General features: G+C 39.0%; 1 protein-coding gene across 1 annotated transcript; it reads left to right on the top strand.

Annotated features, from left to right (window-relative positions):
• Positions 1 to 8311: 8311 nt before the first annotated feature.
• On the top strand, positions 8312 to 22452 carry UBXN2B (UBX domain protein 2B). Its single transcript, XM_082047160.1, has 9 exons — positions 8312 to 8463; positions 10475 to 10575; positions 13033 to 13104; positions 14666 to 14825; positions 15349 to 15426; positions 16724 to 16833; positions 17307 to 17444; positions 18407 to 18568; positions 20805 to 22452. Exons 1-9 carry the CDS (start codon positions 8338 to 8340, stop codon positions 20965 to 20967), a joined length of 1110 nt encoding a protein of 369 aa, XP_081903286.1. The 5' UTR covers positions 8312 to 8337; the 3' UTR covers positions 20968 to 22452.
• Positions 22453 to 24109: the final 1657 nt, after the last annotated feature.

The raw sequence follows: 24109 nt of genomic DNA, 5'->3' as shown, positions 1-24109 counted from the left end.
GATGCTCTGCCAAACTGAGAGTGCAGATGAAAGCCAAAGTGCATTTAGGACTGATGCATGAACTGTATCTACAGAACAGCTTTATCTACAGAAGGCCTATATATCTAAATTACTGATAGCTGCATGTTATTTTCCTGAAGGGACTGCCAAGGGAGACTCATGAGACTGTACTACTGTTAGAAACATTAGGAATACAGAAACTCAAAATTGGGAGACATTTCAAAGGTCATCAAATCCTCTCCACTTCTGTCATTAGATGATACAATAGTTTTAGCTTTAGTTTCTACTAAATTGAAGTTGAAGTCAACTTTCTTTTTGCTAGGTGTCCAAATCTAGTGAATAGATGCCCAAGTGAAGGAGAGAGAACGTATTAATGCATCAGAATAGTGCAATGTAGGGATAATTAAGCCTGTTCACTCCTATGGGAGGCAGCCAGCCAGCCATGCAGGATACATGGACCCCTGGACAAGCCACAGCAGATGATGTATCTGTTTCAAGTGATGGGTCTTAATAGGTAGCTAAGAAACATGTCAGGGGAGATGGAACATTGCAGTGCAAGGGTGCTGGGGACACCAAAGAAGCACATGGTATTTACAGAAGGGGCTGAAGGTACCCAAAGGGCCTTGGGGAGGATGGGAGAAGGGAAGAACCTGGTTTTTTTTATTTGGATATCACTGCAGAACTGGGGAAGGATATAATGGGAGGAGGTACAAAGGAAGAAATTGAAATAGTGAATGCAGGATACAGATCTGTGTGAGTTTTGCTTCCTTAGTTCTATGGTACGGCTTGTCTAACGTTTTTATTATTGCAGCTTCCCCCCTGGCAGAGGTGGAGGGAGGTCTGCTGCAGACTCGTCTCCTGTAGACTTGCTCTCACATCCGTACAAACACACCATCATTGCTTTTCCTCATCAAGATGATTTCCTGCTGCAATCTCTTAAATCTGCTTTGTGGCATCTGCTGTACTACAGATCAACCATCAAAGCTCTGAAACCTTCATCTTTTTCTGTACTTTGCCTCCATACCTACTAGTTGCCTCAAGGGATGCAAGGAGATGGCTACCACAGTACCAAAATGAGGTAAACATACATTAGCACTGGCAGGATTAATTTAACTAGCCTGATTTTCAGAGCATCTGCAGAAAGAATAAACTATTGTAAAATACCCTTAAAAATACAAGAAAACGTCTATTTTGCTTTTTATTGTCTATTGTATGCAAAAATTTGTCTGATATCTTTAAATCCTCCCGTTGTTTCCTAAGTGTTTTTGAAACCTTTGGTCACATAGTGTCAGCTGCAAAGTTAAGGTTGCTGGGGATCCAAATGACTTGTATCTTCTTTCCAAAGGTATTGAAGTGGCCACCCTCATTTTGTCCATTGGAACTGGAAGCAGTTCATTTCTGCTCTTGTATGCTACAACTGGAGCTGTAGTTTTGGGTTGGGGCTTTTTTGTTTGTTTGATTGATCTGGTTTGGTTTGGTTTGGTTTTTTCTGAGTTCCATTCTCTCTTAATCTTTCATTTTATTCTACTCTTCCCGTTTTGTTAGAAAAGTTTGCACATGTGCAACTCTTATCAAATAAAAACTGAACACCTGTCACTTGTAGATCCCCTAACTTAATTACACATTATTAAAACTTTTCAATATCCTACATAAATATAACCAGCAAAAAAAGTGGTCAGTGATGAAACATTTGGAAACAACCAAACAACAGTGGGAAAATTAAGATACCATTGATGTTTTGTAGTGATTGTAATATAATGTTTGTAATAAAATCCAATGCAAATTGCAGAGTTAAGCCGAAGAAATTCTAGGTTGAAGTGATGACAAAAATGACAGAACATTAGACCTGAATAACAACAAAAAGCCTATTAGAGTATTTTAACATATTGAGTTTGAGAAGAATAAAGCTTTAGAAATTAATAATACTGATATATTTTTAATGCACTATGTTCTGTTTGTTTTCGTGGTGATTTTTTTCTCTCTAAATACAAATGTGAATCTCTCAGCCTCTAAGAAATTTCCTTTGATTTATCACACAATGTTATCAGTTACCAAACAGCTGGTACATTCTGACCACGGGACATGACAACCCATTGTGTTCACCCCAAACCTTTTCTTTTCCCTATTTTATTTTCTATGGGAAATTTCCCTTTAACACAGTTCACTCCACAACCGCAAAGCACGGGGTCCTCCTCCCTATTGCATGCTTCCTTTTTGCACCCCAGCCTCCATGCAACTGCAGCTCCTAGAGAAGCAATTCGACCAGGGAACTGGCTGCTGACCACATCTCACAAAACTGATTTTACAGGACTATGTATTTTTAGGCAGACAACAAGCAAGTGGATTTAAATAAAAGTGTTATACCAGCACTCACTAATCTGGTGTTTGAATAAGAAAGATACAAGTTTTCTAATCAAGAAGACATTATACTTCACCGTGATTTCAGAATTGCCTTTAAAAGATTTTATGTTGTGCATCTTTGTTCTCCAAACTCTAGGATGGGTTTTGTTTTGTTAGTAGGGTAACACCCCCCCCCAAAAAAACCCAAAAAATCAACCAACCAACCAACCAACCAATATAAAAATAAACCAGATGAAACCAAACAAACAGAATAAATACAAACCCCATAAAATTGAAAGAAAATTTAAAAGCCACTATATTTTCAGGCATAGAAATGCTGTGTGAAGCTAAGTCAATTATAAATGAGGCATTCAAAGTCTAAAGGCTGGAGAGGCACAGCAGATGTCCAAAGCAATCTAGCAACAATATGGTATCAAAAGGTGGAATGTTCTCAAGAGCTACTGATAACCTGAGATTTCAGCAAAAACCTCACTTCTGAAGCTGTCTTGAGCTCTGAAACGTCTCTTCCAGCTGCCGCAGTTACCAGATTTCTACACTGGACACTTCTCAGAGTTATGACAAAGTGCACATCATGGCAATATCTTCCTCTAGCTTCCCCTCCCAGACCTGGGAATCCAGTCCTGGACAGGCCTAGGACAGGCAGGATCTCTCACTGTTTGGACAGGTCATAGCTGGAGTAAAGCTAAATGGAAAGAAAAATGTATTTTCTATGTAAGGCTTAGCCTCAGCGTAGTAAAAACTAAGCTAAATACAGCAGCCAAGTTCAAGTTTTGGGAAAACCACATCAAAGTATTAACAGCTGTCCTGGTTCTGCCAAAAGATGTCTTCCTTTGAACCCTTTTTATCCAAGAACGTTCTTGACAGACCTTTCGGAATACTCTTTCTTCAGAGAACTGAATACAGGAGGCTTTTCCTCACAGAACACAAATAGATGTTTGACAAGTAAGCACAATCCAAACAGTTATTCTCTATCTTTTCCAAGAAAAAGGTAGCACATTGAACAGAAAATCCCACAGACTGCACACAGATCACATGCTGCCAGCTAACCATGTTAAAGAATGTACTAAGTAAACTAACTAAACCCTTCGGTCTTTCTACCTCTACATAAATACATACACTTAAAAAAATACTTTCGTCAGTTTAAAGATATACTTCTTACTTGTTTTTGAAGATACTTTCATTCCTGTTTTTCAACTTACAAAAAATTACCTTCCAAATTTATAAGTTACCTAGTAAATAAAAAGGTCGCACATAAGTTCCTGAGGTTTGGGGTAATATCAGTGTGCCAATCTGTAATTGCTTTGTATCTAAATTATTTTGTGCTGGTTTTGTTTAGAACATAAATTTAATCTGGCATTGCCAGTCCTTGAAGTTCAAAGACTGGCACTACATTATCTATCTTATTTCAGTCTCGTTCCAAAGAGCATTTACGCACGTCAGGTGTCAGGTCCTTATCTCAGCCTCTAAGCCCATTGCACTGGTTGTTCCTTAATGTTTATAAACCTAAAAACAGACATTTTATTGCCCATCCCTATCCTGATCACTGTTTTTGAAGCCTCTACAATGTTTTTATTTTAAATGCCTTTCTAAGAAAGTTACTATGAATTTTACCTTTGTTCTAACTTTATTCTTCTTTCCTTCTCTCTTAAGTTACATCCGAATTTTGGAGTGGTGGGTGGGTTGAGTTTTAATAATTGTTTTTTGTTGCATTTTAGTTATATTTTTGCTTCTGGAAAGCACCAAATGTAGTGAAATTTTGAAAAGAAAAGACTTTTGTCTGTCACCTGAGTTACTCCTAACTAGAAGACTAGAGAAGTATTAATCTCTAGGAGGAAAATACCTAGGATAATTGAAGAGTATTTCAGACATAAATAAAATACAGAATCAACTTCAATTAAGGAACTAGAGCTGCCAGATAGCAATTAACTGTTTTAAATCTGTAGCTGTGTGAGAAACCATTGGTTACAATAATGATGTTATGCAAATGAAAATGGCTGCTTGGGATAGACAGATTTAAATTTCCAGATGCCTGTGACTACATAAATTTCACTGAGAAAAAAATCATGTGCTAATCTGCATTCAGGTGATTTGAAACATTGTTGGCAGCCTTAGTCAAAGAGGAGGCAATCACAGAGAAAGACAGACAGGAATAACGCCAATATTTAGGGAAGATACGCCTGTCAAAATATGGGACACCTAATTATAAAAAACTGATTTAATAATAAAGTTATTTGGCTTTTAAAGTGATTACAGTTTAGACATCTCTGATAATTCGGTCTGTATCACCACTTGGAAAACAACTGTGTAATACACATCAATCCAAGGAAGGCTCAGTGAAACCACACATAACTACATTTTTATTCTTGACATATTCAGCATATGAAGGCTTCAAGTACAGGAGCCAACTGAAGGGGAATCTTATTTCTATTCAGTCAATTTTTTTTTCCTAAATAAAGCAGAGTGTAGGAGTTCTTTACAAGCATACCTAAGCAGCTCATATAGTTCAGAACATGGGACCTGTGTGAAAGATATTATATCTTTTATAGATATAGATATAGATATAGATATAGATATAGATATAGATATAGATATAGATATAGATATAGATATAGATATAGATATAGATATATAAAATACATCCTCAGTGGTGCCATTCTTCTTTGTCAAACACCCCCAAAAACTCTGCAGAAAAAACCAATCATATTCACATTCTTCATAAGAACAATACTGCTATCAGTGTAGAACAGGTAGCATTGACCCTTCAGATGGATCTGGGTTCCCACCCACTGCTTTCTCCCCGTTGTTCATGGGTGGTAACAGATTGTTCTGTCCACACGATAACCAAGGGCTTGGCTGACTCGGAAGGCACAGATATAAGTTCATGGTTTACTAGTCTGGCTTAGAAAGCTCAGTGTGGGTAATCAAGCATTATGCATGAGTTCTGGACAGTTAGCGATTTTAGCTGCCAGTCCACAATTCCAAAGCAAATCCTAATTGCAAACTTTAAATACTTGCATTTTCACCAGTTTGGATTACAGAACTTTTCAAGTGCCAGTCAGCTCAATGGGTCTCACTCGGAGCAGTGATTTATTTGTGTGCAGATACTGTGGACCCACATCTTCACAAAATATTGAAATGGAAACTGAACTATTGATTCCTATTTGTACTATTAGAAATACTTCTTTCCTGTTATATATAAAACCCCTTGTTTTATATCAAAGAACATGTTTGCAGTCAGCCATCTTTCTTTGTCTTAGGTTTATTCTTCAGAAACTGAAAACATCCACTTTTAAAAATTAGTCACTCTTCATTAGTTACATTTAGGGTCATTCTGGGTCTTACCTATAGCACTCATTTTTTTATTTCACTGCAAATTAGCACATAAAATTTCAATAGTTCATTGTACTGGGTCTGGCTACAATGCAATCAGTTTTCTTCGTGGCAGCCCATAAATGCTGTGTTTTGGATTTGTGACTAAACCAGTGTTGATAACACACCAGTGCTTTGGCTGTTGCTGAGTAGCTCTTGCATAGCATCCAGATTTACATTTTCCCACTCTGCCACAGCAGCAAGTAGGCTGGGGGTGAGCCAGAAGCTGGGAGGGGACACAGCTGTGACAGCTGGCCCCAACCGACCAAGGGATATCCCTTATCATACAATGTGATGCTCAGCAGTAAAAGCTCAGGGGAAGGAGGAGGAAAGTGGGATGCTCGGGGTTATGGTGTCTGTTTCCCTGTGTAACTGTTACGTGTGATGAAGCTGTGCTTTCCACGAAGCAGCTTAACATTCACCTGACAATGGGAAGTAGTGAATAAAGTCCTTATTTTGCTTTGTTTGCACGAACAGCTTTGCTCCACCTATTAAACTGCTTTTTTCTTGACCCATCTGTTTTCAAGTTTTCAGCTTTTGCCCTTTGTTTTTTTCTTCATTCTCTCCCCCATCCCACTGGTAGGGAGTGAGTGAACAACTGGGTGGGCAGGGTCAACCCATCACAACACAGACAGCTGCGATCTTTAAGTTTTTACATTTAAGATCCTAGCTTTAGTTTCTGACATGCAACATGGTCGAGTTTGGTACCTGACTACAAAATTACAACAAGAGAACGAGGATTTTTCTCAAAGTTTCAGAGTATTTCAACCATAAGATTAAAGTGACAAACTCAACTTCCACATTTGGAAAATGTTTCAAATCCTTCATATGTAAGAGTCAGAAAGAAAACAAAATCTCATACTTTTTTAAACCAGCCTGTTATTCTGGCACCCACAAGCCACCACCCAAGTGCTCAGAGCCAGCATTTGTCAGGCTGATATCCCTTTCTCCTCTGAATTTGCTTAAGCACTTTAAGCGAACAACACAGTTTGGTTTCAGCCATCATCAATGGTACTTTGTAGTTCTGCAGACAGCCTTGCATGTAAAAGCACACTGAGAATCACAGAACCACAAAATGTTAGGGATTGGAAGGGGCCTTGAAAGATTGTCTAGTCCAATCCCTCTGCTGGAGCAGGAACACCTAGATGAGTTTGAAGAAGTTTCTTCTCAAATTTAATTGGAACCTCCTGTATTCCAGGTTATACCCACTGCCCCTTGTCTTATAATTTGTTGCCACTGAGAAGAGCCTGGCTCCATCATCCTGACACTCGCCCTCCACATATTTATAAACATTAATGAGGTCACCCCTCAGTCTCCTCTAAGCTAAAGAGCCGCAGCTCCCTCAGCCTTTCCTCATAAGGGAGATGCTCCACTCCCTTAATCATCTTTGTTGCCCTGTGCTGGACCCTCTCCAGCAGTTCCCTGTCCTTGAACTGAGGGGCCCAGAACTGGACACAATATTCCAGATGTGGTCTCACCAGGGCAGAGTAGAGGGGAAGGAGAACCTCTCTCGATCTACTAATCACCACACTTCTAATACACCCCAGGATGCCATTGGCCTTCCTGGCCACAAGGGCACAGTGCTGGCTCATGGTCATCCTGCTGTCCACCATGTCCCTTTCCCCTACGCTGCTCTCTAATAGGTCATTCCCCGACTTATACTGAAACCTGGTGTTTTTTCTACCCAGATACAAGACCCTACACTTGCCCTTGTTATATTTCATTATATTTTTCCCCACCCAACTCTTCAGCCTGTCCAGGTCTCACTGGATGGCAGCACAGCCTTCTGGCGTGTCAGTCTTATGGGGAGTGTGTCCGTCTGTGTGTGTGTGTGTGTCTGTCTGTGTGCCCTCAGTCCCCCTTGCCCAGGAGGGATATTGTGTGTCCGTGTCACCTGGGCCAGCGTGGGCCCAGCCGTGTTCCTCCCAGCGGGCATGGACAGGAGGGTGGGTTTGCCTGCAGCCTGCTCTCAGCAGCGGCCATGGAGGAAGGCTGACAGGCCTTGGTGGAGACCACCAGCCCTCACATGGTGGTGTCAGCCCAATGGCCAGAATGTGCTTGTGGCACACAGAGAGATTCTAAGGGGCAACCTCATTAATGTTTATAAATATGTAAAGGGTGAGTGTCACAAGGATGGAGCCAGGCTCTTCTCAGTGACAACCAATGATAGGACAAGGGGCAATGGGTACAAACTGGAACACTGGAGGTTCCACTTCTTCACAGTGAGGGTGACAGAGCACTGGAACAGGCTGCTCAGGAAGGTTGTGGAGTCTCCTACTCTGGAGACATTCAAAACCCGCCTGGATGCTTTCGTGTGTAACCTCATCTAGGTGTTCCTGCTCCAGCAGGGGGATTGGACTAGATGATCTTTCGAGGTCCCTTCCAATCCCTAACATTCTGTGATTCTGTGATTCTAAGGCCTGACTCAGCCCGGCGGTAACAGGTCCCTCCGTCCCCATGGAAACGGCCCCGTGGGCGAGGCTAGGCCGGCCCGGCCCCACCCCGTTGCTATGGTAGCCGCGCTGGCGGCGGAAGTGCCTTGGCGGCGCTGGCCCCGCCCCGCCCCGCCCTGTCCCCCCCCTCCGCCGCCGCCACCGCCCTCGGAAGATGGCGGACGGCGGCGCAGCTCCCGCGCAGCAGGAAGGGGACGTGTCTGCGGGGGCCGGTGGCGGCCGGAGGGATCGGCAGCCCCGGAGCGGCAGCGGCCGCCCGCCCAGCGCCCGGGACTTGCAGGTGAGGGGGTGGAGATGGGCGTCCCGCTCCCTCGGCGGGGCGGAGCTGCCAGTCGGGGCTGCCCCGCCGCAGCCAGGCAGCGCTGGGCCCGCGGGCAGACGCTGTTGCCGTCTTTTCTTTCGTTTTTTTCCCCTCTCTTAAGGCTGGGAAGGGAGGGACGCCTCTGAACAGCAGTGGGCACGTTGGGAAGCGGTGGTCGGTCAGCCTGTGTGGTGCTCAGCTCGGCAGGGACCTGGACGGGCTTTCCCGGCGCTTCAGTAGCTGGGTTTTAACTGTACTTGAAGTTATTTTGGCGCCATTGTGTTCCCTGATTGATTATTTGGAAGGAGCGTCCTTCCCCCCCCGCCCCATGACAAAATCTCCGCAAACGTGGTGTAAGACTAAGGACAGGATCTTTTCCCAGGTTTATCTGGGGAAAGTTTCGAGAGAGTGTGAGCACAAATGTAACTCAGGATTGGTACCGAAGGATGTAATTGCAGACTCTTTTAACAGTATTCCTTTTTTTGCATGTGACTTTGAAACCGTATGAAGATTCAAAATATTTTAGCAACAAATTGATTGGAAAACAGGTGAAACTTTACGTTAACTGAAACTGCCCATATTTTGTTTAATTGTAAAAAATTAACAGAGAAAGATGGATATTGTTTTCTTTTTTTCTTGGTTACTATTTGAAATTTTCATAGGTTCTTCCTGAGATTAACTTTGCTACAAAATGTAACACTAATAAAGTCTGTGTTAATACTTTTTGGTTCATAATGCCTTTAGTTAGTCAACTGAACCAGACAGGCGTTTGAGGTAGAAGATTATTGATAAAATGTTAAAATACAAAGAAATGCCCTCCTGAGTCAGAGTAGCTACCTGTCCATCCATCCAGCTGAGGACTTGATTTGTCATGACACCATAAGAGATGTGGCATGAAGAAAGAACAGAAGCCTGGTCGTGCCCTTTTACACTCTCTCAGCATCGCTCGGTTTTGGGATTAGGGACGGCACAGGGTACATCTTTGCCTATTCCTTTTAGTGTCTACTTCTGGACTTGTGTCTATGACTTACCCCATAAGTAATACATATCTGAAGGATACTTACTTGTATCCTCAGGTAATATGGAGGTCTTCAGTGGTTTTCTTGATCTGTGTTGTTGCTCAGTTTAATTTTCGTAATGGGAATAATACCTCAGCTCATATTTTTCCACTGCTGAAAATGCCTCACAATAATATGGGATTAATATCCTGTGTTCATAGCAGTGTGTGTTGAAGGACAGATGTTTCATTTAATTTTAATGTGTGTTCCTTGAACACAAAACTGCAGTGAAATTGTAGCCTACTACCTATTCTGGTGTGTATGATAAAATGTTAATGTGACTTGCATAGTGTGAACAAAATGGTTTGAGGATAAAATTAAGGATGATTTGGCAAATGAAAAGTATTATTCAAGACAAAAGTAAGATTGCTAAAAATGACATGTTAGAGATGTCTCACACAACTTCCTAAAAATGAACTTGCCACTGATATGGCAGTATTTAGGGAACCTTTGGGAATTTTTTTTTTTAAGTATTTACAATGATGTCTTGTGTTCAAACCAGCAAGGCAGACTTAGTTCTTAATTCCAGTAGAAGCTTATTTGGATTACATTTATTATGTGCTTCCCACTCTTATCAGAGGGTTACCTAGCAAATTTATTTCAATTTTTTATCATTGATGAGATGATGCTCGATATATACATGTGTATATAGTCTTGTGATTCTGAATCTAATACAGGCTGAACGTAACTAGTGAAGCAACGTGAACCAAACGACAGCAGAGTACAAATTCCAAGTCACAATGGCATTAAGCATCGTGTGTTTTTTTTCATAAAGCTTCCTTTCTGGAAGTTGAGTTTAGGGAAGTAGTTGGGGTTTCTCATGTTTCTAATTTTCTGCGGATGCATGCATTTTGCATTAGTTTTTGTCTTATTTCTGTTCCATATGTAGTTCTAGAGTTACAGACTTCTAAAAAGAGTTCTGTTTCCTACAGTTGGCCTTGGCAGAGTTATACGAAGATGAAGCTAAAAGGCAGTCACTGTGTCCTGACAAACCAACAACTGCGAAGATTAGTAACACAAAAGTACCACAGAGGTGAGGTGTGCTTTGTACTTCAGAAATGTGTTGAATAGTTACTGTATTAGCTCACATAACTTTGTCATACTTACTTGATCTCCTCTTTGTACAAAAAGTGATCTACAGCAGTTCATAATCCAGAATTGTGAATCCCTATAATAGTGCATAGTCTGTATCTTCTCAGAATGCTTTTTAAATTGTATTTATTTAGGAGCCTTTGTGCTATATGGTATTCCAAAACACTTTAAACCAACTTCAGATAAAGTTAAGGTGTTATAAGTAAAATGCAGTGTTGCTCTCTGTTCACACAGATAGATTTTGGAAATTTGCTGCTTCAGAACGATATTGGAGTTCATTGCTCCCTCAAAATTCAGCAAATCAGTAGTTTCTGTGAAACTTGGCAAGTGAGCTGCTTGAAGTCTTGTACTTACGTCAGTACCTGATGAGACAAATATTAATTTGAAAAATTATTCGTAGGTTCATTAGCAGGCTTCTGTGGGGTGAGGGAAATAAGAAGGGCTCTTTAATGAATTTGTCTGGGTTTGGCAGGTAGAAGGAAAGAGATGTATCTGTGTATAAATGCAACTTTTACTGGCCTGCAGTGTTTGCAGTTCACATAGCATTTGAAGGTTCAATGTGGTTTTAATTTTTTTAGGGAAACCTGCCAGTTTTTAATTAATTTTTATTTAAATTGTTTTAAAGAAGTCTTTATATCATTACCATCAGTGATGCCATAGCAAGTCTTATATTTGGCTTGTCTTTCAATCGCTGTTGCCACTATGAATCTCTGTTTTAAGGGAGGTTAAGGAGCAGAAAAGATCTGAGTCATCAGAGTCATCCTTCAAAGGCATCTACAAATGCACATCTTAAGGAAGAGGGATTTTAGAACAGTATGTGACACTTGGAAAATAATAACTTTTTTGTTGTTTCTTTTTGTTAGTTTGTTTTGGTGAAACCACCTAAGTTGACTAATCAACTATGTAGAACACAGTTTATAAACAAATAATGCAAACATATGTACTGATACATATAATGAAGTTACAACTTCCCACTCCACCTGAAGGAAAAGCTGCAATAGAGTATCTCATATATTTCCATGTGATAGCTGTTGGCAAACACTTGCTCTTTGGCAGTTACACTGGAATCTGAGAAAGAAGAGATGACTGCTATTTGCCTGGCATCCAAAATGAGATTTTTCTTTCAGTAGACTTCAGTTTGCTCTCTGATGAGCGGTGTATTAATTGCAAGGAAACATAGTGCCGCTCTTGAAGTCATCTACTTGGCTTGCCTTCCACAATTGCAGCTATAGAAGAATGTCTCTAGGCCCTGCTTGGAACAAACACCATATTATATATGTTGTCATGTTGTGTAAGCTCCTTTAAGAAACTTAAGACTATTGGCACAAAAATACAAGTCCCACAAAACCTACAATGGAACAAGGGAAGAAAATAAAAGAGATTAAAGTGTTTCTAGTGCACCTGACCTAAGTACATAACAATACATTTTTTTTAAGTAATAGGAGGCAGCTCTTCACTGGGATATAGAATTACATCGTTTATCAGCACTGATACTTAAAAAAAACAATGGCCTGCTCTGCTACTTTTTGATTTCACAGGTGCAGAAATCAGAAAAATGCGTAAGTCTGAACTAGTGAGCTGCCTTCACTCATGTGGCAGATCGTATGTATGTTTTTATCTCATGGTAGTCAGATACCTCATATACATCTTGCGTTAATGACTTTTATAGTCAATTATTACAGGATGAGAGTATGTATCTGTACAGCTTTTTCTGGTATTCTATAAGCTAGCAACCTTAGCTTGTCCTGTGGTAACTTATCGATCTGTCCCTATCATAAAACAGAACCTCATTCTGTATTTTAATTGTCTCTTGTAAGTCTTCGCAATGTCGCCATTCAACATATTTTTACAATTGTGTAAAATAGAAGTGAGAACTACTACTTTTTAGTTTTTAGGATCCTCACAGACAGGAACTCTAGGACATCAAAGAAAACCAATGTTGACTTCACTAGGCAACTTACCACTTGACAAAAACAGCTAAAATGTGGAAAGAATTTGAAGTATAATTAATTTTGGTAAGCTGTGTTCTTGAACAGCTGTTGCACTTGCATATTACCTATGGTATCTGTGGGACCACCAGTGGTGTAAAGCAGAATTCTACATGACCTATGCAAGAACAGAATAGTTCAGTTGAAGGGGACCTACCCACGATCAGCTAGTCCAACTGTTGCTGCAAAATGCCTCTGCCACATATGTGCCTCTTCCTGCTTATTCACTGAGAAGCATCCATGGCTAGTTATTTGGGCCAAAAAAGTATGGTGAGAATACAAAAAAAAACCCCAACAATGTGATATCCTTAGTTTTTGAAAAATAAGTAGTTTCAGAAGTTAGATATGAAGTACTTAGTGAAGCGTGTGTACCAGTCATCCTCAAATGTTTTCTTCTATTCTCTTGGCAGTCTTAAAATTGATTCTATTAGAAGGCTGAGAAAACCAGAGAGAAGCATGAGCGATGACAAGGAAAACCAAAGGTATTTTTAAAACAAATACACAAAAAATTTAACAATTGTGAAGGTAATTGTATTCTTTCTTGTGACACTCACACTTTGTTCCCTGTTTTTCAAAATGTGTGTGAGCTAAGTCTGTCCTGCAAAGTAGTAGTAGCTACAGATATGCTATGTGACATTTTAGAGTGTTAGTTGTACACTGATGGAGTAAAATTATATTTAGCAGAATCTGGCTGCAGTCATGTAGGACCTCTATATGCCTCAACACTTGACAGTATGGATGTGTAGGTTGCAGCTTACACTTGGGCTCAAAAGCTTTTTTGCTTTTTCTCAAATATTCTGAATTGTTCTGTGTATGCATTAATCGAATATTTGAGTACTTCCTTTCTTTATTGAATACAAGCTCTGCTGAGAATTCTTGTTCATCTTACCACTATAATTCTTTTAAATCTAATAACTAAAGATTTTGTATATAAATGGTGACTGAGATAATAGATACAGATCTATGTACAAAGGAGAGATGGTACTAAGGGATTGCCAATTAGGTTATTGTATAATAAAACCAGTCTGATTGTACTTGTCCAGCACCTTCATGCCTGCTGCTGCTTTTGGGTAGTTGTAAAATATGGTGGAGTCAACAGCATTTTGGTGACATTGGCCTGAGAGACAGTTTCACATGGATTAATTGATTTGCCTTGCCCCTAGTGGTTAAGGTTAAGTAAAGTAAAAAGCCCTTTATTAATTATTAATGCTTCTTGTAATCAAAGAAAAAACACTCTCAAGTTTGCCAGGTTTTGTGTTTATATATAGATTTCTTACAGCATCTCTTCCATTGGTATTTAGAGATTTATAGGACCTTTCGCAAGATAATTCTCAAGGAAGATCTTGATCTTCATAGTTAAGCGATACAGTTTTAAATATAATTATTTGTAGTTTAACCTTTTATCTTTAAGAGCTAGAAATGGGGCTATGTTGAAGAAAAAAACCCCACAAATTAGCTTTTACAGCAGTTTCTGCAGATTTTAGAATGCCACGAAAGATCAAATAAACTGATTAAAAACTTGCTATTTCTGGTATTGGCAGGAATTGAAGTATACTAGATCTTGACATTAAAAGATCAAATTGTAGCATTGTTCAGGTTTTCCAAGGAGAATTTTATGCGTGTTCTGCCAAGGCAGTATTAGATTTGACCCTGTATTCTGACCAGCCCAGCCACAGTCCCGTGTACAGGACACCCCTTGAGGTAACTGGTCTTTCTGGGAGCAGGGGGCATCCACATTAGATGAGGTGTGTAAAGCCACGACTACATCAGGACTGTGTTCACTTAAACATATGACCTTGGCCCCAAACCTCTGGGGTCTGTTCCAGAAGGCACCTTGGTAGTTTTGTTTGTGAAATGTCTTTGGAGTTGTACTGTTTGGATTGCTGGGAAGGTCAGAAGCAGGCAGAACCTTTCTATCATCAGAATGAAAAGGGTTTATGCCAAACATGGGTCTTTGTTAATTTTTTTTTTCTTTTGATGGGAAGAGGAAAATTCTGCTTGTTATTTAAAACATTGTTGCTTATGAACATTACTATTCTAAAGATTTTATTCAGGTGATTCGGAATATAGAGGATTACAGATTTCTGGGGCTTCTAATAGTCCAAGTAAAATTGTTGCTGAACTCTTCAAGGAAGCAAAAGAACATGGGGCTGTCCCATTAGATGAAGCCTCAAGAGCATCTGGTGATTTCAGTAAAGCTAAGGTAAAAGTTAGAAGATATTTTTCTCTCTGTTTACATTAGTCTATCTGAAACTCATCACATGAGAGCAAATACGCCTTTTTGTGCTTTGCAAATAGCAGAGGATTTGATCAACACAGTTGTGTATTATCTGTGCTCAAATAGCTTGCTCTAGAAAATAAAGCAGGGAGGAACTACACAGTTTCAGGGGAAATCATTAGTAGAAGTCAACCTGAACCGGAATTATTTGCTTTCTTTTAAATTAAAATGGATTAAAAAGAAAAATTAACTGCAATTGCACCCAAATAAAAATCTCTTATCTGTTGAATTACTGATATTTGAAAAAGTGTATGGATTAAAACCTGCTTAGCCTGATTATGGTTACTAGGTACAATTTTCCACTTAGAAGGTATACAGGTTGGAACAGTTTATTTGCTTTTTAGCATAGAAGCAAGCTTGCTGATTCTTTTGTTTGCACCTGTGTATGAATTTTAATAAACTGTTTCAGATATTTATTTAAATAAGCTTTGCTATATATTTTTTCCAGTCATTTTCTGGTGGCGGATATAGATTGGGTGACTCATCACAAAAGCACTCTGAATACATATACGGAGAAAATCAAGATGTAAGTAAAATTCTGAATATCAGGAAACAGAATCTCCAACAGATGTCTGCTTAATCATGTTTACAGCTTGAAATGCTGGATTACTGTAACCATATCCATGAGGAAAAACTAATATCTAAATATTAGATCTGTGGTAAGTAGAAATTGTCAGTGTCCACAGAAGACAGATGTTCTTTGGATACCCCTAAGACCTCCATTGTAGAATTTTCTGATGTAAATTACTTTGAAATTCTTAGCATACATTCCTTTCAATTACTTTCCTCCAGCTGTTGTTCTGCATTCTCTTAGTTGTGCTAACATTTTAATCCTCTTAGGTTAGGAATTGTTTCTTGCTGTGGCTTAGAAAGTAGCCAATCTCAGACTAGAGGGCATGGATGTCTCCTAGGAATGGTGAAACAGCAGGTTAGAGGGCTTTTGAATATTGTCTGGCATTTCTTTCCTCTCACTTAAAAAGCAGGGGGAGAGAGAGAGAGAGAGGGAGCAGGGAAACACAAAGTTCTCTATCCTTTGTCATTTGTGTGAATGGTTAGAGCAAATGTTCAGCTTATTTAGAAACAGAAGCCAGAAATGAGTAAGGCCAAAGGATATGGTTGAGGCTGGGGGGTGCTATCATGTCACACCTGGAGCTGTTACATTTTACTCTCTGCAGTAATCTTTCTACCTTCTTCAGTAATCTTTCTGCCCTCTACGTAACGTCCAGCTGTGCTGAGACAGAAGCCTGTTGCAGTGGGGTTACCATAACTTGTGGGTGGGACAGTTTTCCAGGTAGGTCAGTTTGACTGGCTAGGGAAGCCTCGTTGTGCTGGACTGCAAGGCAGTTGCAGGGGAGAGAGTGCAGGCTCTGGAGGTGAAAGGCCATGGCTGGGTGCACAGGCACACAGCAAAATAAAAAGGGAATGAAGGAGGCTGCTTTCCAGGATTCTCAGCGTTTGAGCTGAATGGAGCTGGTACCAACTTTGTTGCTGCTCAGTGTGCAATAATTTGAGGAGAGAATAGTTTTCGCTGTAACAGTGTATCAGCAGTAATTGGTAATTTTGTGGATTTATGTTGTGATTTATCAACGAGAAACATTTACTGTTTTTGAAAGTAATTGGAATGTTGTGAAGATTGCTACACAGTCACTGTATCATTTCTTATGACATGGATAGCAAATTAAGAGTTGTTTGTTTTTTCCCAAGGTGTAAAAGTGGTCTTGAAGTAGATAGTAGCCTGTAACTATTACTTGCTTTCTTTAATGTATTCTAACAATGGTCAGTACAGTGCCATGCTGTATTCTTCTTTTGTCCTTGCTTCATAGATTCAAATTTTGCTGAAACTCTGGAGGAATGGTTTCAGTTTAGACGATGGCGAGTTGAGATCCTATTCAGACCCAACAAATGCTCAGTTTCTTGAATCTGTTAAAAGAGGGTGAGTTAACATGACAACTTTTTTGACATATGTCTTTCACGTGAAATGAAGAAAAATGCTTTTTCTGCATGTTTGTAATTATTGAAAGCTCCAGGCTTCTTCTCTGTCTGCACTCATAAAATATATCCTGTATTTGTCATCAGATGTGTGGGGCATTTAAAATTTTGAACACACTGATTCCTTCTGATGCTTTAACTCTGAATGTTACTTGTTACAGATAGCTTTTAGTTCCACATATTTTTTCAGTGCATTCTAGGTTATGGCTGTCAGTACTTTCCAGGTTTTGACTGTTAGCTCACTCATTGTTTTTTTCTTCCTTTAGGATGAAATCAGTTGCTAAAACAATCAGACATCTATGACTTTAAAGTAAACATACTAATAGTATCTGTTCATATTGTACTGTGTAAGGTTTTTGTATAAACTTGTATTGCAGTTCAAAACATAATTGGGAAACTTTTGGTTTTGTAATTAAGGGAAATTCCTGTGGAACTGCAGCGACTTGTTCACGGTGGCCAGGTTAATTTGGATATGGAGGACCACCAAGAACAGGAGTATGTGAAACCTAGACTGCGATTCAAAGCTTTCAGTGGCGAAGGGCAAAAACTTGGAAGGTAAAAACACTAGGTTTTCTGTTCTGTGTCTGTATGCTATTTCAAGAGCTGGATTTAGTCAATTAGGAAACTGTTGGAAAAGCTAATCAGATGACAAAAGCAATATAAAATTATTCTGTGCCACAAGTCAGCCCCGATTTCAAATTCACCAGTACTCATGAAAGTTTATAAGTAATCTTAAAAAAAGTTACATCTTAGTCCTCTGTTGGAACTGCTCAGAGATGTGCTAGATGCTTTGTGCCTCTGCTCTGGCTTAGCTGCAGTGCATATCGTCTTTTATCACTGGAATCATCACAAAGGGAACAGGAGATGCTATAACAGTAATATGGCTGATGCCTGACTTAATGCGGATGGAAAGTATTTCTATAGGGGAGCAACTCTCTTATAGTTTTTTCTGGAATGAAGCAGCAGAAATGCTGTCCTGAAACGTAATGTTGTAAGCATTCATTCATTGTAAGTTATACCAGGCAAGTGTGTTAGCTTTAAGAAAGAGAAATAATTTGATAAACTGTTTTTTTTTAAATTTGATCCAAAGTAAATAAGCAATAAGTTGTATCTACATCTCACAACTTTTACTAGGTTTTGATTAAAACTTCAAGTGATGCTTCAAAAATCTATAGTAGGGGCTGGGTTTATAAAAGTGAACAACCAGAGGAATTGTACATGATTCCCTACGTGAAATAATAGTGCAAAGCCTGGATTGCAGGAGAGGAGCAGCTCAACTTTTAACCTACAGTTGGAGCCCCCACTTCCTCCAATTCTATTGTCATCTCCAACTACAGTATAAAGTTCATATATGTAGTAAAAAAATGAAATTTAATTATTTAGAAAAGCTTAACATTTGTACTAGCTGTAGATGGTAGTCATTCAATGAAAAAGACAACTGAAAGATTCAGTTCTGGTTTGACTCCATTAGTAACCGGTTTGTTTTGTTTGTCTGTTTGTTTTTTCCCATCCTTTAGCCTTACACCTGAAATAGTCAGCACACCTTCTTCCCCAGAGGAGGAGGAGAAATCCATTCTTAATGCGCCTGTTCTGATTGATGATTCCATGCCAGCAACTAAAATTCAAATTAGATTAGCAGATGGAAGCCGATTGATACAAAGATTTAATCAAACACACAGGTAAATTGATCCTGCATCAATGCAGGTAACCATAACTATTTCCATAAGTTTGTGTTTTGTCATTAAATTAATATCAGCAGGACGTCAGAAAAGGCTATAAGTACAGCTCTGCTGAAATTCTAAAGCTCTGTGTCATTTGTGGAGTCTTCTTCTCTGGAGATATTCAGAACCCAGCTGGACACATTCCTGTGCGATCCACTCTGGGAACCTGCTTTAGCAGGTGGGTTGGAATGGGTGATCTCCAGAGGTCCCTTCCAACCCCAACCATTCTGTGAATTCTGTGAATTTTTGTAACATAGATGCACTGAAAAATTGACTGTGAAAGAAAAAACTCTGTACTTGGAAACACAAGATGTTTGATAACTGCAGAATCACAAACTTCTATGACCAGTTAGGTCCTGTAAGAAGACAGTACCAGCCATAACTGTTCTCAGGGCTGCTGAAATCTGGACAGCCTCACTATTGAGTCATCCCAACCCTGGGCCCTTCTTGGGAGAAGCAAGTGGCTGGCTCGAATGGCACTGTGAAGGCATTTTACTGCGATGTGTGTAGGTTAGTGTCAATTGGAATATAGCTCTCACTACAAGCAGAGAAATGCTGTGGCCCATCATCAAGAGCTGCAGCTTTCTACCTCATTATACTTGAGACTGTGACTAAACATGACATGGGTTATAAGTGTAGACTGCTGCCCATATGCAGGAGGGCATATGGATATAACATACTCATCTGCAATTCTGGTATGTGGGCTGGACATAATACTGAGAACCAAACTTTGTTTTGTTTTGGATGGTCATCTCCTAGGAATTTTCAGCGTGTGAATCTGGTGGGTTTTTTAGATCTGTTAGTAGCTTGCTGATTAGACCTTGCCATCGTTTTTATTGACATGTTTGGGACAATGCCACCAATTATGTTGGCTGACCCCATTTATTTGCCTAAGAGGTTGTGTTAGTGCAAGGTTCTGCAAAGCAGTTCTTTGCACCACATGGCTGAAAGAACTTTGAGCAGAGGGCAGAGATTTGGGCACTAGTTTCACCCATACTTCACAGGGTTCAAGCCAGTGCTGATCTGAAATCTGCACCATTATATTAGAATACAGCTGAAACTGAGCTTGAATCCTGCCTCAGAGGTGGTGTTTGTATAGACCCAATTCCATGTTAATATTATTATATGGAGAGTTCACCTGTTTCCTTTTTTTCCTTCTGGCTTAGAATAAGGGTAGAGCCAACCTGCAGCTTTCTTCACCTGACAACATACACAGACCACAATGAGGCAATTTTAGCAGAGATGCCAATAAGGAGGAAGATACAGCATTATTTTTTTCATATTTTATCAGACCTTGATATTGTACACTGATAGTACAGGCCCAGATCCTTTCTCCATAGCATTTGCTGGAGAAGTGACATAGATAAACAGTTGGGCTTATTGGGATCCTCTGCAGCCATGATGCATTTTCTTCTGTCTGCCTGAAAGGGCAGAAGTGGTAAACTTCCCAGTAACATCTGTAATCAAGGGTGTGTTGACAGAAGCTTATTTTAATCATTATTAACTTTCTCTTCGATGTGAATCTTTTTAGTTATCTTTGCCATATACATGATCAAAATTAGCTACTAAAGTGCATGGCTTGTGTCATAAGCCTTGAAGACTAATAGAAAGTTAAGTCCCTGCTCATTTGGCTACAGTAAACCTGCCTACTTACTGGTTACAATAGTTCTTTAATAGATCAGCTTACTGTCTTAGGAGAGAAGCCTCAAATTTCAGGTTTTTATCTCTAGAATCTTATTCATTTTTCTTCTCTGTCTTATAAAACTAAATTATTCTTGTGATACTGCTGATGTGACTGTTTTATGAACTATTGTTCAGAAGTTTGGTGCCAACTGAAAGCAGGGGAAACCTCTTGCCATTGAAGTGCATTAATAATTCCCCTCTGCTTTCTCCTCACTGTCACTGTCACATTGCTTGTCTAAGAATCAGTTTTCAATATACTCCTACGTTACAAATTTTATTTCTGTTGAGAAAATAAGCAAAATTAATTTTAATTTTTCAGGTTTTTTTATTCAAGAATAAAATTCTAGAATACAACCATTAGTCACCTGGATCAAATGGAAATTTAAAAATCAATAGGACATATCAAATGTTTAGTCTGTTAAAAGGTTTAGTGTTCTCTTATCGTCATAATTTTCAGAGATTTGTGTCAAAATGAAATCATACAATTTTCATGTCCATATTCTTTCCACAGGATTAAGGATATTCGAGATTTCATTATCCAGTCCCGTCCAGAATTTGCAACAACTGATTTTGTTCTTGTGACTACCTTTCCAAATAAAGAACTAACAGATGAAAACTTGACACTACAAGAAGCAGATATACTTAACACTGTGATTCTTCAGCAATTAAAGTAATCCTACAGTTGGTACAACATAGGGAACGTGCTGTACTGTCATACAATCTATTTCAAACAGACAAAAAGGCAAAAATTAGTATCCTTTTATTCCTTCACTTCCACAGATCAGATTTTTGGGTTTTGTGTCTTCCAGCTATAGCATATCTAACATTTTAATTTTTCTACATTGTTGAACTTTTTTTCAGTGTTAAACCATATCTTGTACTAAATGTGAAATGAGATATGACTTGATGACTTTTCATTATTTGGGGGGTGTGGGAAGAACAGGGGATAAGTGTTTTTTCTGAATGGGACAGTATCTTTCATACAGTTGGTAAGATTTGCACTATGGAAATGTTTCAATGCTGCATTGACAAACAGCCATTTGAAAACAGCCTGTAGGTTATGTTTACCTTCCAAGCTGTATTAATAATATTAAGGTGTTCTGTTTAATATGTTGATGGATAATTAATGCCCTAATATAATTTTTGTATATTCTGTTTATAGTGTTTCATGGTGCAGTATAATATTTATATTCTATTTTTTATGTCATTTTCCCTGTATCATAGGTTATATGAGTGAATCAGTTCAGGAGATGCAAACTTCAGCTGTTGCAGACTACAGTAGTTTGTTCTCATTTGTATTCCAGCTGTTCTACTTGTGGTGAAAATACATATGATTCTTTTTTCTTCTCGAAGTTAAAGAGATGAGAGAGACCATTGTCATTTGGAGAAATGCTGTGATTTAGATTTCATAAGAGTGGGCCTGTGGTCACTTTGAACCTGAATATGCAGTTGAACTTTGCACAGCTACATGATTCTTCACATGAACAGTTACTTAAATAAGCCCAAACAAAAAACCACTAAGGTGCACAAACACTGTGCTGTCACTTGCATGCGCAAAAGTAGACGTGTTATTTGATCAGGTATTTTTGACCTGAATTTCAGGTCTTTGTATTTGAAATTTTGGCCAGAGGCATTTTGTAATATTCAGTGGGGATGTAGTTGTGCAGCTCTCACTATACGTCTTTGTAAGCTGTATAATTAAACCCCTTGATCTTTGAAATTATATATTTTTTCAGATAACTTGGCCCTACACTGCAGTATGCAGGCAGGAATCTTATGTTGTGAGCATACGGGCTGCTGTTGTTTAGAAGAATGCAGTTTTATAATATTTGTGTATTTATATCAGATGAATGGATCATGCTCTGAAGAAGGGTAAATGGGCTGTATCTCTTGTACCAATCTATGTATTAAAATGCTGGTTTCGCTGATTATTTTATTCTTAAAATATCAATACTTATTTATTTATGCCAGGCTTATAATTGCTCAGTATATTTGATTAATCTTACATTTTTACCTCAAAGTAGATATTTGACTGAGTAAATTTTAAACGTGCAATTGTATTTAAAGTATTTTGTTTTGTACACTGAATATCTGCATGATTTTAACCATAACTAATTTCACGTGCTAAGTAATTAAAGTTTTAAGCGACAAAGACCATAGCCAACGCTTCCTGGTTTCTTCCCAGTTTATATTGTGATAAAGTGGTGATTGTGTTGCGTGCCAGAAAGGAATGGGCACTTGCTATGCATATATTCAATATACTAATACTTCTCTACACAAATGCAAGACCACAGTCAGTATCGTGAGATCTATCTTGGGCAATCTGTGGTTTGGGAATATTTCAGTGCAGAATATAGATAAAGTTACATTGCTTATTACTTCTGAAGTCCATCATTAATTAAGCACTGACATATGAAGGACTGTGGTTAACTAAATTGAGGGGTTTTTCCTCTTATTATGCCAAAACCCACAGCGGCACATTATCACAATCTCTTTGTTTCAAATAGCTGGTAACTTTCAGTGTTCAGGAGTAGCTGAGAGTTAACTGGGGGTCCCAGTAGTTGACATTATTTTGTTAAGCACTAAGAAAATACATCAATGCTTGTGTTTACATATTTCACTGCTTCTCAGTACATTAAAACCTGTAGAATCTTCTGTCTCAAAATTTTATGTTCTACCTTTTATTAACGCTAAATTCTCTACTTGTGTAACATCTTAGCATTTTTGGCACAAAACAGTTCTTTGAGTATAGACTTATGTGGATATGCAGTTAAGACTGGTGACAAGGGAGAAAGAGACAAACTAAGGAGAAGGAACTTGGTAGAAGATGATGTTCTTTCCCTCACAGCAAGGCTGCTGAGCTTCTTGGGAATTCCTCTTAGCTTCCATGAAATACAGGTAATAATCCTGCCACTTGCTCTTGTAGGCAGCTAATGAAAGGTTCAGACTTTGCCTCCGCTTGTCTTTCCCAGAAATCTTTTATCACACAAGAGCCAAATAATCCAGAACTGAATGTTTTCTCTCAAGAAACTCTCTCTGGACCTGAATACTTGTGCTTTTCTCTCTTTGTTGTTGTTGCTGGTTTTTGTTTGTTTGTGGTTTGGTTTTGTTTTGTTTTGTTTGGACACTACTCCCATCTTTGTAGTAATTTATTCTGGATAAACACAATCAGGCTGGGTAGGTTTTGGATTTTTCTGTTTTTTTCAGCAGCACATTGAGACGTTTTTAAACACTCTGCTTTAATCAGCCTACTGGACACACTTGTACAATTAGCATATGTTAACAGTTATCTCGTTCTGTTCTCACTCTTTGGTGAAAATCTGTCCAATATTAAATGAACCAAGGAAGAGCATGCAAGCGCTCTGAGGTGCTATTACTAGCTCCCTGCTCAGTTGCTTGCAGTAAAGCTCCCATGATCACTATTAATCTGTGCAGGGAGGCCAGACAGAGATGCACTTTCCCTTGCTTGTGCTGGTTAAGCCTGACAGACCTCAGCACAGGCATGTGCTGTTTTATGGGCAGATGAGAGGGTGAGCATCAAGACTCTGGAATAATAAATACTGAATTCATGGTACCCCAAAAGCAGTAAGTTTGTGGTGTTTCCATGAGATGTATGCATTTGGAATGGGTTCTTGAAGAGATTAAAAGTAGGACTGGTACTTTTTAGGTTAGTGCAATGACAAACAACAGTAGGCAGCAACTATGATGAACATCTAGTGAATTGTAGCAAGTGGACAGTTGCATCCTTAATCCAGCCAAATGTCAACTATTGCTACTCAGACAACAAGGTAAAATAAGATGGCTTCATTTTTGGAA

The sequence above is a fragment of the Streptopelia decaocto genome (assembly GCF_964273445.1).
Source record: "Streptopelia decaocto genome assembly, chromosome: 2".
Lineage (NCBI taxonomy): Eukaryota > Metazoa > Chordata > Aves > Columbiformes > Columbidae > Streptopelia > Streptopelia decaocto.
This window is presented reverse-complemented; position numbering and strand designations above follow the sequence as displayed.

Excerpts from the sequence above, each read along its gene's own strand:
- UBXN2B (XM_082047160.1), top strand. The coding sequence starts at position 8,338 with ATGGCGGACGGCGGCGCAGCTCCCGCGCAGCAGGAAGGGGACGTGTCT. Across the intron at positions 8,464-10,474 it reads CCAGCGCCCGGGACTTGCAG|TTGGCCTTGGCAGAGTTATA; the intron begins GTGAGGGGGTGG and ends TGTTTCCTACAG. Across the intron at positions 15,427-16,723 it reads TATACGGAGAAAATCAAGAT|ATTCAAATTTTGCTGAAACT; the intron begins GTAAGTAAAATT and ends CTTGCTTCATAG.